Source organism: Balaenoptera acutorostrata, chromosome 6, assembly GCF_949987535.1.
Source record: "Balaenoptera acutorostrata chromosome 6, mBalAcu1.1, whole genome shotgun sequence".
Taxonomy (NCBI): domain Eukaryota; kingdom Metazoa; phylum Chordata; class Mammalia; order Artiodactyla; family Balaenopteridae; genus Balaenoptera; species Balaenoptera acutorostrata.
In genome coordinates this window covers 111,824,954-111,844,874 of record NC_080069.1, presented here as the reverse complement: position 1 = coordinate 111,844,874, position 19,921 = coordinate 111,824,954, and the positions used below count along the sequence as shown (strand labels likewise).

General features: G+C 38.5%; 1 protein-coding gene across 2 annotated transcripts in view; it reads left to right on the top strand.

The window, feature by feature from the left end:
• C5 (complement C5) overlaps positions 1 to 19,921 on the top strand; it is an 80,821-nt gene that overhangs the window by 35,287 nt on the left and 25,613 nt on the right. For both annotated transcript variants that reach the window (XR_009008655.1, XM_007178108.2), the window contains exons 19-27: positions 1,183 to 1,256; positions 2,172 to 2,311; positions 6,268 to 6,495; positions 7,637 to 7,697; positions 13,471 to 13,560; positions 14,592 to 14,804; positions 15,273 to 15,348; positions 17,951 to 18,110; positions 19,804 to 19,899. Coding sequence is in view for 1 of the 2 variants with exons in the window: in XM_007178108.2 (XP_007178170.1) it covers positions 1,183 to 1,256; positions 2,172 to 2,311; positions 6,268 to 6,495; positions 7,637 to 7,697; positions 13,471 to 13,560; positions 14,592 to 14,804; positions 15,273 to 15,348; positions 17,951 to 18,110; positions 19,804 to 19,899 (1,138 nt within the window). In the remaining variant the exon portion in view is untranslated. The remainder of the gene's footprint in view (positions 1 to 1,182; positions 1,257 to 2,171; positions 2,312 to 6,267; positions 6,496 to 7,636; positions 7,698 to 13,470; positions 13,561 to 14,591; positions 14,805 to 15,272; positions 15,349 to 17,950; positions 18,111 to 19,803; positions 19,900 to 19,921) is intronic.

The following is a 19,921-nucleotide window of genomic DNA, read 5'->3' as shown; positions in this document are numbered from 1 at the left end:
AATATCTGTAACTACAAAACAAACATTGATTTATAGGGGAAAGGTTCTTTTCTTGTTAAAGTCCTTTATTCAACACATGTTTATAGAATGCCTACTCTGTACCAGGCACTGAAAACAGTGCCCCTTCCCTGAGTGTCACCCTTCCTCAGGTCGGCGGGGCGGGGGGTGGGGGGGTGTTGAGGGGTGGGGCTCAAAGCACAGACTTTCCAAGGAGCCATCAAGGCAGTGAGTTCAGGGCCTGACATCCGACTTCTAATGGGTCTCCTGGCCTCTACCCTTGTCCTGCCTGATTCCTCCTCCACAGTGTTGTCCACTTCATCTGACATTGCCCCTTGGCTAGCATTTCCCCTCGCAGATCTTTCCACTACTGTCCCCCACCCAGTGATTGGATGTATTGCCCCTCTCAATGAACTCTGTTGCACATATCACACAATATAATGATGTCCTGTTTACCTGACTGTCTTCCACATTAAAATGTAAATACTTCCAGGGCAAGGACTAAATTCAGGTTAGTTTTATATCCAGGACCTGGCATAGGGTCCGGCTTCTAGAGGCACTAAAATAAATTTGTTGAATCAATGCACACTGCCTCTGAACTTTTTAAAAGTTTTATTGGTACAGTTATTACAGTGAATCGCAATTTATATACTGAACTATTTCTTCCACTAGACCGTGAACGGCTTGAGAGCAGGACTGTATCTATGAGTGCTGTGTACTCAGTATTTAGTGCTATGCTTGACACAAAGTTGGTGCACAATAGCTGTTTGTTGAATGAGTATAAGCTTGATCTTAATCAGAAATGTTTAGTTATATCAACTTTGTTATGAGCAGTGTTAAGATGCATTAGTATTTTGCTTCCCTATTTTAGAGCATACTACACAATAAACATAATTTTTTTCTTTTAATTGTATGTTTTGAATTTGCAATGTTTCAAAGACATCCTTCTGAATTTGAATTCTCATCATACAAGTGAAATATCTAAAAACATGGAATGAGTATAAGAGTTACTGAATAAACTTTTCTTGCCTGATTTTTCTTTAATACCTGATGTGATTTTGTTCTGTTGTGATTTTTTTCTTTCTTCTAAAGTAGTGTGAAGCAAGAATTCTGTTAATGCAAGCTGTCAATTTGGGTTAATCAATGTTCCGCTGTATTTGAATATATCAACATTTTAACTTTCAGAAACCAGTTGCAGTTTGTGCTACCTGATTCTCTAACTACTTGGGAAATTCAAGGTGTTGGCATTTCAAATAGTGGTAAGCAAATTGAAGTTATATACTCACTTAAGGAATGATTTGATTTGGCAAAATGCAGTTTTTTGTTATTGTCTTTTTAGTTTACCCAGGACTTAGGTGGTGTCATTTATTAAAACCTATTTTTAATGTATTACAAAGAGACTTAGATGTGCCCACATCATGGACTGTATCAGTTTCTTCTTTTGTTCTTCTATTAGTCATCATTTTATAAATACTGATGTGAAGCTCCCATTTTCCTTTGTATTTTCTCAGTGAGTAGAAGATTCAGTAGAGTTAGAGAAAAATATATAATGTCTCTCCTGGACTAGTGCCCTTTTGTGGTGATTTAGTGCAGACACTTTATAAATAACTTCAGGCTTGGCTTGTTTGCTCGCTATATTTTGTTCTTATAAATCTTGGTTTCCACAATCAAAATTTTATGCCCATTAAACGGAACCAATCATGAATATCTAAAAAAGAGATTTGGTGCTTTAGTTAATAAACATTCTCACGCCTTAAATAGAATTAAATATTTGTTGGACAAATGAAGTTTTCTGTTAATACCAATAATTACTGAATGAAGAACAATGATAAAAGAATAGATCTTAAAAGTTCTTACCACAAGAAAAAAAATTTGTAATATGTGTGGTGGTGGATGTTAACTAGACTTATTGTGATGATCATTTCACAATGTATACAAATATCGAATCATGTTGTACACCTGAAGCTAATATAATATTATACGTCAATTATAGCTCAATTTAAAAAAATCAGTGAGTAGAAAATTCAAGGACATGGGGTGTTAGGGCAGAGAAAAACATCATCTAACTTTCGTTTTTTCCTTGAAGCAAAGCAAATCTGAGACATTTTAGTACTAATAAGGCATTATGGGAATTCCCTAATATGCTTCAACTTTGCTTTCACTTTGGGCTGAAGGTATATGTGTTGCTGATACTCTCAAGGCAAAGGTGTTCAAAAGTGTCTTCCTGGAAATGAATATACCATATTCTGTTGTACGAGGGGAACAGATCCAATTGAGTGGAACTGTTTACAACTATAGAACGTCTGGAATTCTGGTAAGTATTTATGGTATGTTCAAATAAATGGAAAAAATGAAGATGTCCCTGATTTTCTGAGAATTCTATTAATGGAATTATCACGTACACACACACACAAACTCAACTCAGTGAAGGGAAGAAGAAAAGAAGAAGAGTTAAGATAACTATTCATACAACTCCAATTCAATGAAGAATACAAGTCCTTAAGATAATCAATGTGCTGTGGAGGCTCAGAGAAAGATGAGCTTACATTTGGTTCATTCATCACCCTGATCTCTTTACCTCTAACAACCCTTTCCTTTCCTCCATTTTAGCCATTCACACTCTTCACCTTGCAGATCTTGTCTTCCCCCCCGGAAAATTTGATTTCAAACATCTCACCAACTGACCACCTCCTACCTATCCTTCTGACTCATTAACCTTGTTACTTTGTAGCTACGGTTCTACAGCATCATTGAAACCTCCAGCTCTTTGACTCCATTACTTTTTATTCTTCATTAGCCTTCTTATGCTAAAGTCTTTACTTCACTCCTTGTTCAGTTTAGAATTCATAAGCCATCATTATAGCCTCACGGATTAAAAACATGTCAACTCCCTTGATCCCCTATTGCTCTGGGGTACACTCTGTGAAAAACTCCAGCCATGGCCAGACCCACCATTTGTCTTCTTTTTGCCAACACATTTCTAAACAGAGTTATACATTAGGCTGTCTGATTTCTCTTGAAAATCACAATCACAAAATTTTATATAGGAACTCAATGCAGTCCGAAAATCTGACTCTATTTTTTTTTTAAAGCTCTAATTTTATTCTTAGACATGAGTATTTCAGTGGTCTCCAAAAATTTCGCTTACAGCTCCCTAAATCTTTTTGGAAAAACTAAGTACCCCATTGGCACATTTTTAAATTGGCATCTAAAATTTTTCATCATAAATTCAAAAAAATATGCAAATTTATAACTTCGGGAATACTTGAGTATTGATATTTTAAAAATAAAACTGTTATATCAAACTTTTAAAGGTATACAGCAGAATCTAAATACCATAGCAATCCATTTAAAAATACCCGAATAAACTCGTTAACAACAGATTATATACCATTCCTTTTATCTGTGAACTCATATTTCCATTCCACTCTCCTAGTGTTATGTATTTTACACTTGAATGTTTTCTATCGATTACTCTCTCATACTTTGATGCAACAAAAATATGTACATACACTGAAATTGAATTATTATTATTTTTTTTAATTTATTATTTATTTATTTATTTATTTATTTATTTTTGGCTGTGCTGGGTCTTCGGTTCGTGCGAGGGCTTTCTCTAGTTGCGGCAAGTGGGGGCCACTCTTCATCGCGGTGCGGGGACCGCTCTTCATCGCGGTGCGGGGACCGCTCTTCATCGCGGTGCGCGGGCCTTTCACTATCGCGGCCCCTCCCGCTGCGGGGCACAGGCTCCAGACGCGCAGGCTCAGCAGCTGTGGCTCACGGGCCCAGCCGCTCCGCGGCATGTGGGATCTTCCCAGACCAGGGCTCGAACCCGTGTCCCCTGCATTAGCAGGCAGACTCTCAACCACTGCGCCACCAGGGAAGCCCTTGAATTATTTTTAAGTTTTATGATTATAAGACTCTAAGTGTCAAATAATTGCTTGCTGATCTAGTTAAAAATGTATTCAGGTTTTGATAAGTATTATCCTGAATTTATAAATTACTGTAAGGGAAACTGACTTGTCTACAATACTGAATTTTTTACATCTCTTCATTCTTTTGCTTTATGTACTAGATCAGGGGTCAGCAATCTATGGCCCATGGGCCAAAACTGGCCTGCTCCCTCTTCTTTTATGGCCTATAAGATAAGAATGTTTTTCACATTTCTAAAAGGTTGAGGGGGGGGGAAGTAGAAGAAGAATATTTCATGGCACATGAAAATTATATGAAATTCAAATTTCAGTGTCCATAAATAAAGTTTAAAGCCACACCCATTTGTGTAGGTATTATCCATGGCAGAGTTGAGTGGTTGTGACATAGACCGTATGTAGTGCTTTCATTATATTGCACTACTGCTCAGAGCACCACAAAGTGCAATGACATAATTATAATTAAACAGTGTTTTAAGTGTCACACATCTCATGGTACTGCCATATTTTATTTAATTTTTAAATTATCAGTGCAGTATTCATCATATCAAAACAAGAAACAAGAACATCTGAGATATCTCAGGGTGATTACTGATTAATTACCTTTCCTCTTGAGTACAGATCACACTTTCCTATTTCTTTACATCTAGTAACTTTGCATTGACCCTTGGACTTTCTTAATGAAATGTTATAGAGACTCTGGATTCCATTACGATCCTCTGAAGAGCTTTCATCTTGGTTTGTGTGTTTTAGCAGGCAGTTGGCTGAATCAATCTCAAACTTTGAAATCTCAGTTCAGTTCCTTTAGCCTTAGCTGGGATGCTTAGAGTCTGTGCTGTGCGTAGTTCAGGGGTTGACCAGGTTTGAGCAAAGTTTATATGCTGAACCTGGAGGTCCTTCACTTTTCCACTGTGGTGGCTGCGCCATACTCTGTCCCCTGGTTCTTTAAGCCAATAAGATGGCAGGTTCTACTGGAGGTTTAGCTACTCCTTAAGGGACAAATGGTGACTGTCCTCAGGTTAAAACTGTAAAAATATAGGACCCTCACACAGTGTCCCTCCTTTCTTCTGAGTGTCACCTTCTCTTCCAATCTCTAGTGCCTTCAGGTAGTTTTTGTTTTTTTTAAATACGTATTTTGTCTAGAGCTTATAGTTATTATTTGCAGAAGAGTTATCCAAGTAGGAGCTACTTGGCTATTTCTGAAAGCAGAACCACTGCCGGAGTTTTTGGTTTTTGGGTTTGGTTTTTTTTTTTTTTTTTTTGATATTTGATATCAGTTTCAAAAGTTGCTTTCTATCTCAATTTACTAAGAGTTTTTATAATGAATTCATGTTGAATTTGATCAAATCACTCTTCTGTATCTATCCTTACCTACCCTACCCCAGCTCTCCAGGGGGAATCATTGGCCTCAGGTGACCCAAAAGTCTTCTTTAACTCCTGCCTCACCCACCCTAGCTGTTGTGTTTCCCAAGAAGATAGTTAAGAGGGAAAAGGAGCTTGCCATTTTTGAGAAATTCCTCAAAATTAGTTGTTGAATGTTGTTACTCTTCCTTGTTTACCTGCTTGATTTATTCTGGATCTTACAGATTTATTATTTTGGGTATAGTTCTGTCAGTTCACTAGATTTTGGAGAGGAGATGAAAAATATTCACTGTTTGAGCCAGAAGTCAGTAGGTATCATTATTATCCCCATTACAAAGATGAAGAAATGGAGGGTCATGCAATGTGCTCTTGTCACACAGGAAGTGGCAGAGCCAAGATTTGAACCTAGGTCTTTCCGGAGCCAGAGTCTGGCTGTATAACGGGGTACAAGTGGGAAGTTAATAAGAGGCAAGATTGGAAAAGTTGGTCGGGGGCATATTAGGCAGGACCTTAAATGCCAAGAGATGGAGTTTCCTGTCTTTCATAAAACCATTTATTGAATACCAAAGGCTGAGCTATAAGATACAAAGATGAATAAGACACACAGAGTGCCTGAGCCTGGGCTCCCACTGCTTAAAATATAAACATGTAAAGAGACAGTGTAACAAATGCTATCATGACAACATGAACAAAGAACTTCAGTAGTGTTGTACCCGATTTAGTAGGTAAGAGTCTAAGGGAGGTTAGATGTTTCTGAGCCAGTGTTGAGCTTTCTAGACATCCTGTCACATTGCTAAGCTCTATGGCAACTGGTTTGTGTGTTTTAGAAAATCTGAAATGAGCTTTCTCTACAGCCTTGGAATCTAAGGGATTATTTAACGAGTACCAGGGGAGAGATTTTGTCCAGATGAATGTAATCAGGGCGTGCTTTCCTTATCATAAAATGTTTTGAAGTAATTGTTCACTGGTGATATTTCAGTTCTGTGTTAAAATGTCTCCCGTGGAGGGAATCTGTTCATCGGGAAGCCCAGACATTGACCCTCAGGGGAAAAGTTCCTCCAAATGTCTGCCCCAGAGAATAGAGGGCTCCTCCAGCCACTTGGTGACCTTCAGCGTGCTTCCTCTGGAAATCGGCCTCCACAACATCAGCTTCTCACTGGAGACTTCTGATGGAAATGAAATCTTAATAAAAACATTACGAGTGGTGGTAAGAAAATATGCTTTTTAAAAATTCTTTCAAAAACACTTTTTTCTTTCTGAAAAAAAAAGTTATCAGCAGCTCATGCTTAAGTGATTCAGAAAGAGACACACAGAGAAAATGATAACACAAACATAACAAAATGCTAACATTTGGGGGAACCTGGGTGGAGGTTATCTCAGATATTTTTGGACTATTCTTATAACTTTTCTTTAAGTCTGAAATTATGTTTTTAAAGTTTAAATAAAACAATGATACTTGCTCATTGTAGAAAGCATGGAATACTGAAAAACCACAGAGAAGAAAATTAAAACCACCAAAAACCCCTACAACCAGAGATACCCAATTTTAACATTTTGGTGTTTTGAAATCTGTACCAGACATTATGCTAAGTACTGGAGCTACAGCAATAAATAAGATAGGATCCATGCATTTATAGTTTAGAATCTATAGTCTAGAAAATTTTCCATTTTGTAAATGAGTAAACAGGCCAAAAAAGGAAGAAAACTATCATTTCTTAAGTACTGTTTACCCACACAGTCTGTTGAGTGTTTTCATGTTATCTCATTAAGATTAAGATTCTTGGCAAGAATGTTAATGACAGAACTGGGTCTTCCGAGGTCTACATTCTCTGAGTTCTGTTTTCAGCCATGAAATTCACTTCAGTAAACATGTATTGACTTATTTTGCACAAGGCACATCTATTTCCTATGCATCTTCGCATGGTTGTTCCATGCACAGATTCTGGAACCACACTGCCTGAGTTTGAATCCTGGCTCCACTACTCCCTAGCAGTGTGACACAGGATAAGTTTCTTGATCTCTCTGGGTGTCAGTTTCCTCATATGTCACATGGGAGCTCTACTCCATAGAGTATTTTTGAGGTTAAATGAGCTAATACATACAAAGCACTTAGATCAATTACCTGGCTTATAATAACTTCTATTTAAGTATTTGCTCTGATCATCATGCAAATAGCCAGAAAATCTTATTCCTGGAGGTAGACAAATAAGTATTTAAACATACTTTGCCTTCTCCAAAAAAAAAAAAAAAGGATTTTTTAATTGGAAAAGTAGTCAAGTTGATTCAAGCATTCAGGTCATATAAATTTAATTACGTTCTTAACTGAATGATTTTTGCCTTTATTTTAGCCGGAAGGTGTCAAAAGGGAAAGTTATGCTGGCACTACTCTGGACCCAAAGGGTATCTACGGTAGGCAAAATGAGTTTGTATTTTATATGTTGTCTTTTGCCCTAGAGAGATGTGTAAGCTGAAACACTATTTTTAAAAATGTTAGTTGTCTAGAATCAGAAATATCCACTTCTTAGTTCACTGCCATTTTTGATAGCATGTGTTATATTATAATCTGGATGGGCTTAGAACAAAGAAAAATAATCCCATTCGGTTTCTGTTTGTTTGTTTGTTTTGCTGCATGGCGTGCCTTTTGGGATCTTATTTCCCCACCAGGGATGGAACTCAGGCAGTGAAAGTACCAAGCCCTAACCACTGGACCGCCAGGGAATTCCCAAAGTAACCCCATTAGTTTTAAATACAAAGCATTGAAATAGTAATCATTGCATGACTTCCCTTATATATTAGTCATTTTACCATTCTATCCATCACAATAATAATTTATAATAGTTTCTTTTAGAACCATCAGTCCAAAAACACCTAAGAAAAAGTCATTTACATTCTTATCTAACATGCATTATTTGAAAACACAATAATGCTGATAAATTACTTAACAAAGCCATTCCTCATTGTTCCTGCTTCCTTGCTTTTCCTCCAGTTGAGATATTCTGAATCTTCCTTTTTTTTTTTGAATCTTCTTAAAGTTAGAATTGTGCAAACATTTGAGCACTTCATCAAGGCCTAAATACCTCCGTATTGATGAAATTTAGAATGTTTTCAGTTAACAATTCTTTTCACCAAAAAAAAGACAGACTACTGTAGTTCTTATTAAATGGTTGAAATTTACCTTATTGTTGCATTGTATCATTCTTCTTTTCTTTCAGTGCTACAGCAATGGAAAAAAAAAAAGTTTTCTTACAAATCAAGACCACTGTACTCAGAGTGCTATTTCCTCTAGGAAAGCAAAGAATTAATATTTACATTTCTAATCAGCTGAGTCCCATAAACTGAATAAGGATGACTTCACGCAAACTTTTTTCTCTAATTTTATCTTCACACAGACCTCCTCCCAGCCTGGGAGGGATATATGGGGAGTTATATGACAAATTCTGAGGTTTTGGCCTCATGCAGTCACATCACACCTCAGAGCCACTGCTTCCTTTGTCTTCTCTTTCTCTTCCCCCTTATGCCTGCTATACTAACGTTATTGCAAACAGCTTTCCAAAACAGCCCTGTCTTACCCATCCCAGGTGTGAACATCAGGCCCACAAGATGGCAATGATCTTTTATCGGGGAATAGATCTCTCCATCAAAAATCTTGGTTAATAAAAAAGACTCTATGCCTCTTTCCAATCTTGTCACATGACTTTTTTCCTTTATCATTTTAGACAACTTAGATTCAGGCAACTTTGTTACTTTCCAGAGTGCTAAATAGGGTAAAGATGACAACCAATTCTGTCCAGTTTATTTCAGAGATTTTATTAAATAGTTCCAATCTGTGTATATTGGAATTGCTATACTGCTATGACACTTTACAGAGTTTTTTTTTAAAAGACTAAAAAAACGTATTTGGAAAAGTAAACAGACAATAATGTTAGAGGAAATCTGAGAAAAATATCAGTGAGGGAGAATGAGGTATCAGAACAAATTGTAAAGTGATAGTAATTAAAATTATGTGACATCAGTTTAAAAAGAGACTAAACACAGAAACTCAATACACACGACTAGCCCTAGCCTTTGGTTCCTGCTTTCTCTGCCTGACAAGCTCTCTCCCCCAATTCTTCTTGTATCTCAGATAAAGAGAGTTCAGCTCCTCACCCACCTCAGTTCTCAGCACATCATCATCATTGGTTTGGGCAGGCCCCTCTCATGTTTTATTTTCTCTCCTCATGCCTGACCTCCACTCCCATTTCCCTTCCTTCAAATGCCCCCAATCTAATATGCTTGAAATATGTCTTAGAATATGGAGGAAAGGTTGTTTTGTGTGTGTATGTTTTTTTAACATATAAAAGGTATTGTGCTATAGGTCCTGTTCTAGTTCTTAAGTTTTTAAACACAATACTCTGTTTTAAACAAATATTTCTATTGCTATACATGCATTTAACTCACTGCTTCTACACAATATTTTAGAGTGTATTCTGTTGCCAAACTCAGGTTCGGCTGCTTACCGCTCAAAAGGCAATAATTTGAGAGGCAAATGTCAATAGAAAGGAAAGATGCTTTAATCAGAGAAGCCAGCAATCTGGGGAGAAGGTAGACTCGCATCCCAAGACCAACTCCAAAGTTTCTGCTCAGCCATTACAGTTTTTAAAGGAGAAGGGGGGAAGAATCTCAGTGAATCATCTAGGCAGGAGGTTGAATTCTGCATCATTCTCCATTGTGTGCAGACTGGCTGACTCTTCAGATGTTATCTTGGCCATGTGATTTGCCTTCAGGATTTCTAAAGGGGCTGTTGGGGGTAGAGAGCTAGTCATTCTTATTTTTTTTTTCTTTTTGATTTATTTATTTTTGGCTGAGTTGGGTCTTCGTTGCTGTGCGGTGGGCTTTCTCTAGTTGCGGTGAGCAGGGGCTACTCTAGGTTGTGGTGCGCGGGCTTCTCATTGCAGTGGCTTCTCTTGTTGTGGAGCACGGGCTCAAAGTGCGTGGGCTTCAGTAGGTGTGGCACGCAGGTTCAGTCGTTGTGGCTCGCGGGCTCTAGAGCGCAGGCTCAGTAGTTGTGGCACACGGGCTTAGCTGCTCCGTGGCATGTGGGTCTTCCCGGACCAGGGATCAAATCCGTGTCCCCTGCATTGGCAGGCAGATTCTTAACCACTGCGCCACCGGGCAAGCCCTTTTTTTTTTAAATTTTTATTTTATATTGGAGTATAGTTGATTAACAATGTTGTGTTAGTTTTGGGTGTTCAGCAAAGTGATTCATTTATATGTATACATGCATCTATTCTTTTTCAAATTCTTTTCCCATTTAGATTATTACAGAATATTGAGCAGAGTTCCCTGTAGAGCTAGTCATTCTTTAACTGCTTAATTCTTCATTTTTGCTTCTTTTTATCTAGGAAAAGAATCAACAGGTTCTTTGATTCTTTGCATGGTGTGCATTCAGGAGAGCATAAGTTAGGAGTTAGGTCAAACTGCCTAGTGATCTCATTCCTATAATTAGGTTCTTTTAAGGTTAGAGGGGGATAGAAATGGACAAACAGGAAAGGGGCAAAAGAGCTTCTTTCAATTCCCCACTGTCAAACATAATTCCATTTCTATGGGATCAGGGGTGAAGCTCCATCTTCTGTAACTTTCTTCATGCTGACATAGGGCACCATATTCTCAGAGTGGAAAATGTCAACATGGGTCTGTAGCATCTTCGCTGACAATTTTAGTTGCCTGCTTACATATATGGGCAGAGCAAGATACAATTATTTTGATGCCCACAAAGATATAGTTTATTATGAGCAATAATGTTAATCCCATTCTCTTGAGGCCAGTTCTTGGAATTGTGCTAGCCATAGATTCAGTACTGCTCAAGATGGAGCAGCTAATGTCATGGCTACAGTCTGGTCCTCATGCAGTTAGCTTTTTTCCTCTGGGGGCAGTTACAGTATCTGTAAAACAACTCAGGAATGTGCATCAGACACTCAGTCTGTGACTATTGTCCTAATCATTAACTGCTCATTTTTGTACTTGGGGGCCCTGCAGGGTTCTGCTCAGTTCCAATTCCACCACAATTTTACTTACCCATCCCCTAGTGACAGGTTCCCCACTACCATCAACAATGCTGCAATGAACATCCTTATTCATCTCCCTTTACGAATCTGTGTGAGAATTTATCTGGACTATGTTTCTCGGAGTTGAACTGCTGGGTCAAAGGGCATACATATACTGCATATCATTTACTTCTGTCACATTGCTCTTCAGAATGGCTGTACTATTTATACCTCCACCAGCACTGCATAAGGATTCTCCTCATTCCACATCCTCACCAACACTTGGTGTTACTCGCCTCTCTAAAATGTGCCATTTTTGAGAGGTATAAAGTGACATCTCATTATTGTTTTAATTTGGATTCTTCTGATTACAGTGATTTCTAAACATTTCTTCATATACTTGCTGGCCATTTGCTGGCCTTCATATACTTGCTGGCCATTCCATTCTGTGAATTGCCTATTCCTATCTTTTGCACTTTTTTCTATTTTCCACTTGGGTTTTCTTGTCTATTTCTTGTTGATTTTGTCTTTCATATACTTCTTTGAGCAGTCGTAAACCTTAGTGGGTTTTGAACAGTAATCTTTTATTCTGATATAGTCAAATTCATTATAATTTCATTTTATGGTTATATATCTTAGTTCACAAAGACATTATTGCATATTTTATCCTATTGGTTTTAAAGATTTAACTTTTAAATGTTTTAATCTCTCTGGCACCTACCTTTATAAGTGATGCCTTGATGGGTCTTTTTTATGATCTCTGACAAGGAGTAAAATTGACTTCTCTTAGTTTTAGCTTTTTTTTCTGTACCTTTTCCATCTAGTAGAAGAGTTGATAATGAGAAATGAAATAGTCAAGAGCAGGTATCAATGGAAAAAAATGGTAGAGGATCAAATTTAGATAATCTCAAACAACTTACTGTCATAAGTACCATATATTGAGCACAAACTGTTTGCCATGCTTTGTCTACATTATTTTTATCTTTACAAAAACCCTTTGAGGAAAATACTATTACCTCTATTTAACTGATGAGCAAACCAAAGCATAGAAAGATTGTGTCTTGCCCAGTGTCACATCCAGAGTAAGTTCTTTCTGAACTCAGTACTCTTTCATCCACATTGCAAAGCTCTCAAATGTCTTCACTGAGTTTTATTTTAATATTATATCCTCAGCATTTATCAAAGGTTGATGAGAAAAGAAGAGGAACATTCCTGTCTCTTCTGCAAAGCCATGTGGTTTGGCCATGCAATTGCAAAATGTCACTAGTGTTTTTTTTTAGCATCTACCATGTGCCAGGGACTAAGTGCTTGGGACTACAGCGTTCAATAAAAATGGTTCTGCCCTCAGAGAGCTTTCTTAGCAGGACAATGGGAGGAGGAGTCTCTTTGTGGTGACTACTATGGGTTCTGCAGTAAAGCTTCCTGAGTTCAGATGCAGCTTCATCTGGACTAGCCCTGTGACCTTGAGCAATTTGCTTTCTAAGCCTCAGTTTTCTCATCTATAAAATTAAAATAATAATAGTAGACACCGTGCATAGGGTTGTTGTGAGGATCCAGTGTAACAATGCATTCAAAGAGCTGAGCAGTGTGCTTGGTATTCTATCAGTAGAATGATAAATACTATCATTTTCATGAAATAAACCAATGATTACAGTAGAAAATGCTCCGATACAGCATGCTTAAACTCTGTTATTGTGCAGAAAGAAAAAGCGTCTAAGTTAGATGGAGAGGAGAAGGTAGAAGGGATTTCAGGGCATGCTTCCCAATGGAGCTAATCTTCACATTTCCTTGACTAAGGAATTACTTGTTAGTTATTTTTAGATTTCAGTTCCGGGAATAATTTTCTGTCTTTGGACAAAACAGCATGCTCCCTTTTACTGATGAATAAGATTTATATAACCTATTTATTTCCTATTGTGTAATGACCAGGAAGCTTACAGTCAACTTTAATGCTTTATTTAATGAGATTATATAAGCCTAGGGTTTGATAAAAAATCCTTGATTATTTTTAATTTCCCTTTTAAATTTTAATATTGTTGTTATAAAAGAGTCTATTATTTTTTTTTAATTCCCTGAAAGTAGGTATACTATAAATAATCTGCAAATAGTCTTCCCTCAAGAACTCTGTGTAAATCTAATAATTTTCTTTTAAATTTCAGGCGTCATTAGTAGGCGAAAGGAGTTCCCATACAGGTTACCACTGGATTTGGTCCCCAAAACAAAAGTCAAAAGGATTGTGAGTGTAAAAGGTAAATTAACAAGTGCCATTTTTATTTCTTATTTCACTTTGTGTTTCAAACAAAAATCAAATATTCTCATGATTATCCTATTTCTCCTCTTCTCTACACAGTTGCATATACAATAGGGGACCTCTGGGAATACCCTATTCCTACTCCCACCTTCAAATCCCTAACCACTCTTCCAACCCTCTTCTTCCAGTGGCCTGATTTGAATGAAGATGCGTGCTCCCATGATGGAGGGTGAGGGCTGTCATTGGCCCAAAGACCTCTCTAAAATGAGAGTGCAGCTGCATCCAGATTTAAAGGACTTTCTATTATCCTAGTGGCCAGTCCTGTTCCAGAGAGGGCTTTGTGACCTGCAAATGGCCCCAAGAAAGCAGCTCTGCTCTTCTAGAGTGCCAGTACATTTGTAGAAGTGGTGTCTTTAGCAGGATTTATCCCTGGTCTCCAGCCATTAAAAATTCAATGACGCATCATCAAAATAATAGAACGTCCTGACTACATTTTATCTTAGATAAAACCTTGGAATCACAGAATGTTAGTACTGGAAAAGACCTTTTTAATCATGTCCAACTCTGTAGTTAGATATATAAGAAAGTGTTTTTCCCAGGGTCTCACGATGAGTTATAGACAGAGCTCTCATAGCACTCACAGAGTGTTCTCAGTTCAGACTCTTCACTTTGCTTTGTGGATGCTGTTGATTTATAGAGTTTACAATATCTAAAGCTTTCAGGTTGAATGGCAACTAATTTGCCATGTCCTCTATGCTGTAATCTGCCCACTGTATTACACCATTTTATCCCCATATTGCAGTGGTATTTTTAAGCCTGCTTTTGGTGTTTCTTTTAAATACATCTTCTAATCAAATTTTTTTCCTCTCCCCAGTTCTGAGAAGTAATTCAGCTGCCTAGATAAAAAGGAAAGGATAGGGATGGTTGCTCTTATCTCCATTTAAAATATACTGTTACTCAGTTAGAAGTTGACAGAAATTGATTGTACCTACAATGATTTTTGTTTGTGTGCTTGTTTGTTTGTTTCAGGACTGCTTATAGGTGAGGTCATGTCTGCAGTTCTGAGTCAGGAAGGCATTGATATCCTTACCCACCTCCCCAAAGGGAATGCAGAGGCAGAACTGATGAGCACTGTCCCAGTATTCTATGTTTTTCACTACCTGGAAGCAGGAAATAATTGGAACATTTTTTCTGCTAACTCATTAACACAAAAACAGAACTTGAAGAAAAAATTAAAAGAAGGTAAGAAAAAAACTATTTCACATATTATACATGAAAATCTTGTGATTTTTAAACTAATAGTTTGATTAAACTAATATTTAAGTTATGAATCATACAAAAGTTTATTTGTAAAAGCATTTCAGCCAAAAAAAAAAATTCTTGAGGTGGACTCTATTACACAAATAAATACTGTTTGCTGGAGCGCTTTGGCTTAACTTACTAAAACGCCTGGATGAGATACAAGACACCTGCATTCCAAACTCTGCAGAGTACTTCCTTCCTTCTTGAATGAGCTCAGAATGTTCTACTTCATAATTCCCAATTCAAGCGATTCATATACTTCCTTTGAGAAGTTCAGTGCTGGCCACAGAGCATGTGCTTGCTGCCCAACACCAAAGGAAGTTTAGTGTTCCCAGGGGCTAATAAAGCACTCTCTGAGTGGAAACGGGGCTCACTGAAGCACTGTGTTCTTTCCCTGGTGCCTCTTAGGGATGGTGAGCATCATGTCCTTCAGAAATACTGACTATTCTTACAGCATGTGGAAGGGTGGAAGTGCTAGCACTTGGTAAGTACAAAGTTTTGACTTGCATTTTCATATAGTAGTTAATTAACTAAAGAATAACAACCTTAGAGGAAACTCTGTCCAGTTGCTCAGGCAAAAAGCCTGGTCATCCTTCACTGCCCTCTTTCTCTTACGAGCCACATCTGATCTAGCAAATCCTTTTGGCTGCACCTCCGAAATATATCCTGAACTTGACTACTTCTCACCAATCCCAACCCACCACCCTGGTCCAAGCCATTCTCATCTCATACCTGGATTATGACACTAGCCCCCTCTGGTCTTTCAGCTTCAGCCCTTGCCCCTTTTCAGTCTATACTCAACACAGCAGCCAGAGGGGAGTCTGTTAAAACATGTTAGGTCACGTCCCTCAAAACCATTCAGGAGCTTCCCATCTTACCCAGGGTAAAAACCAAACTTCTTACTGTGATCTACAAGGCCCTACATGGTCTAGCCCTACCTCACCTCTCCAACTACATCCCCTACTACTCTCTTTCACTCCACTCGAGCCTCACTGGCCTTCTTGCTGTTCCTCGAACATGCCAGCCATGCTTCCACCTCAGGGCCTTTGCATTGAGTACTCCCTCTTCCCCCTCTTCCTGAGGTATCAGCATGGCTGACTCTCCTACCTCCTTCAAGTCTTTACCAAAAGTCACCTTCTCAATGAGGCCTCTGTTGATCATTCTATCTAGCATGCCATTCCCATCCCAACACTTCATATTCTTCTCCCCGGCTTTCCTTTACTCTTTAGAATTTATCACTAACATTCTTACTTACCACACTTATTGTCTGTCTCGCCACTAGAATGTAAGCTCTGTGTGGGCAGTTTCAAGTATTCCTAGTGCCTCGTATGTACCTGGCGTATAGTAGGTGCTCTGTAAGTACTTAATTGTTGAAGCATAATAACTTCCAAAATTCTGATTATTTGAGGGAAAGTCAGTCTGAATTAATAAATCCATATGGCAACTTATTTTCAAAAAATAATATCATGCTTTGACAAAATATTTACTAAAAACACTGTGACAGGTACTTTGTAGGTTCTGCTATATGAAACACTTTTAAGGGGTTTACAATCTAGAATAATTGTCTTTTAAATTATGCCCTTTAACTGTTGAGAGTCCCCAGGATTTTATCCTTGACCCTCATTTTCTAGACTCTCTTCTTGTGCAATCTCATCTTTGCCCATGACTTCCATAATTCCTATGCAGATGATTCTCTAATCACGTCTCAAGGCCTATCTTCTTTCCTAAGCTCCAGATCCACATTTCTGTGGACTTGGGAGCCAAAAGCCCTTTGAACACATTCCATGCCAATTTCATTCTTTTGTTCCTCTGTTCCCCTAATCAGTGCACAGCAATACTTTGTCCTCCACTGACCAAGTTTGACTCCTCCCTTCCCTTTCCTTTCCTTTATATCCAGCCAGTCACCACATTTCACAGATTGTACCTTAGAAGTGGGTCTGACCCTGTGTGGGTGGCACATTTTGAAAGACACACAGGCCCCTGGAGTATGGCAACCAGAGGATAAAACCCAGGATGCAGGGAGTGGGAGTCGATACAGACTGGAAAACACCACAGCAGGAGCTGGAAACTAAACGCCTGGAGAACAGAAATCCCCACGAGAAGATGCGATAGCCTCTCAGGAAACCCCCAGAGCCTCTCAAGATTCTGGGCAAGACTGAGTGGATGGTGTCCAGCCAGAAACATAGAAACGCTTGGACCCAACCACCCCAGGCCCAACTCCATGAGTTCCTTTGGAGATAAACATACATAGAAGAAAATGGCCAACAACTGAATACTTTCCAAAAAAAATTTTTTTAGAAATACAAGGAAGATACAAAAAGTACTAAGAATAATATTCCTTTAAAAAGGAAAAGGAAAACAAAATTTTAAAGTGAGGGAGAGAGTCAAGTGGTCTGAGTCTCAAGGGCTTCTGGCTCCTGGGCTGCTGAGTGAAGGAACTGGAGGGGAAGAAAGGAGGCATAAGGGGCACATGGGGTCATGAAGTATTTAGATCCCCTCTGTTATTCTTTGAGAGACAGTAGAGACTGAACTTGCTTTTTGACTAATTAATCATAATAATTAGAGCTTCCTTGGGAGGTGGTGAGTTCTGCATCAATAACATGGCTCAAGGGGAAGCGAGATAAACACTCCCACGGATGTTGGGGAAGAGAATTCAGACTTCAGATGGGGATTTAGATCAGATAGCTTGTACAAATTTTACAATCTAGAATTTTATGATTTCTTTCCTCCATATCTCATGCCCATGAGTCAGTGCTTTAACACAAAACTATTTGTTTCAACACTATTGTCTTTAACTTTAGAGAAAGAAGAATTTCTTTATTATCAGGCATCAATTTTCAGCTTGTGTACAAGCTAACAATGTTGCAGTCACAGAAGATGTGCTGCTCACATTTGATTGTTTTTGGAGAGCTTCCTGAAATCTTCCCTGCCCTTGTGAAATGGTAACAACTTACTTTGGAATTGTGTGTTTTAAAACATTATTTTCTTTTCAAGAATAAACACTGTATGAACTAAAACACACTGAAAGTTGAAAGCCAAAAGGGATTCAATGTCTAAATGTTTATTTATTTGATTTTGTCTCAAAGGTTAACAGCTTTTGCTTTAAGAGTACTTGGACAAGTAAGTAAATATGTAGATCAGAACCAAAATTCAATTTGTAATACTTTATTGTGGCTGGTTGAGAATTGTCAACTAGAAAATGGATCATTCAAGGAAAATTCCGACTATCAACCAATAAAATTACAGGTAAGGAAACCAAATGCACAGATGAGCAATAGTTTTATTTACAAGTTTGAGTTGTGTTCTCATCCATTTTATAAGAATGAAAAAGAGAGGGGAGAATATATGCAATCCTGCAAGAAACTTCTCTTGTGTACAAAGAATTTGAAAGGTCTTCTCATCCTGCTCTTCAGACAATTCAGCATAGGTCAGATGAGTGAGATCTTGGACATCTGGTGTAACAGGCATTAGTGGGTCACAGGGTACAAGTGCTAGTGATCTCAGAATGGGTAAAATGTGCTAATTTGTCCATGTACACTTGGTATGAATCTGAACTTGAACTTCAGAGCCTTCTTACAGGTCAAGGCTGCAAGATGTTGTTGTGAAACATGGAAGGGATCCTATTTACACTCTGTTAGAAAGAGTGGCGTCAATTTATTAAAAGTACAACAAAATGTTGTTTGAAATTGGAATCCACTTACATACTTGAATTGCAAAATCTCTGCAAAATACTGCTACAACATCTTCTACTCCTAGAATGTATTTTTTAGGATCCAACAGCTTTTATTTATTTATTTATTTTGCCTGCCCCAATCCAATCCCTTTCATATCAGGCACAAGTGGCCTCTTGGCTGATAGGGGTCCCATAATTAGGACCGATTAGGACTCACACAAGAAATGCCGGCAACTGACATCATCTAGGTGCTATTTGAAGAGTAAAATACTACAACAATTTTTTTTAAGATCCTACCCATCCATCCATCTATTCGTATCCATTCAACAACCATTCACTAAGCACCTAAAACATGCAAGGGCCTATTTGGGGCACCATAGGGGAGGAAGAGTGGGAAGGATGGACCAGAGAGTATCCCTGCCACAAAGGAGCTCACACACTGGTAGGGAAAGTGGGGTATAAGTGCTAATAACTCTAACCAAGATTTAAGTGTGTGTGTTCATTTATTTATTCAATAAGTATGTATTGAATGTGTACAAAGTGCTACATGGTAGGGACATAACAGTGAACAAAACAGGTGTGGTCACTGAGGCCATGGCAGTTACAGTCTAGCAGAGAAGTCAGACATTGAGTAAGTGATTTCAAGTGTGTGATTCATGTTAAGAAAAGGGAAATACAGTTTCTTTGAAAGCAGGAACTCTAACCTAGATTGGGGGAGTTGAGAAAATGGGTTGACCTGGTCCCTGGGAGCTAGATAGGAGGGAGGCAGGCAGAGTGTTGCAAGTGGAGCAAACATCATGCCTGTTATCTTGAAGTAGCGAGAGGGTGGTTCATTAAAAGAGCTGGAGCCGAGAAGTCCAGAGGGTGAGTGGCACAAAATAAAGCTGGAGAGAAAAGTAAAGGTTACTTACTGGAAGGTCTTGGAAGCATTGCATAGGAACGTCACTGCCCTAAGAGGAGAAAATGTGGGAGAACAGAGGCAGAATAGTGCTTCGCAGAGGAGGTGGCATTTTAACAGGGTCTAGAAGGAGAGGGTGAACTTGAACGTGGTGAAGAGGTATGAAGTGGAGCTACAGGGTAGAGAGGTGGAGGAGAGAAAAGCAAGTGAAAGCATGTAAGACTAAGAGCTTTGAAAAAACGCAAGCAGTCCGACTAGAGTGCATGAAGGGAGAGAAGGAGAGTAGGTCCAAAGTGGAGATTAGAGCCAGGTCATTTCACTTTAAAGACACCAGTTCGCTCTCCTTTTTAAACATTGCTTATTTTTAGGGTACCTTGCCCATTGAAGCCCGAGAGAAAACTTTATATCTTACAGCCTTTGCTGTGATTGGAATTAGAAAGGCCTTTGATATATGCCCTCTGGAGGTAAGTAAGAGTTTTCTTTCTC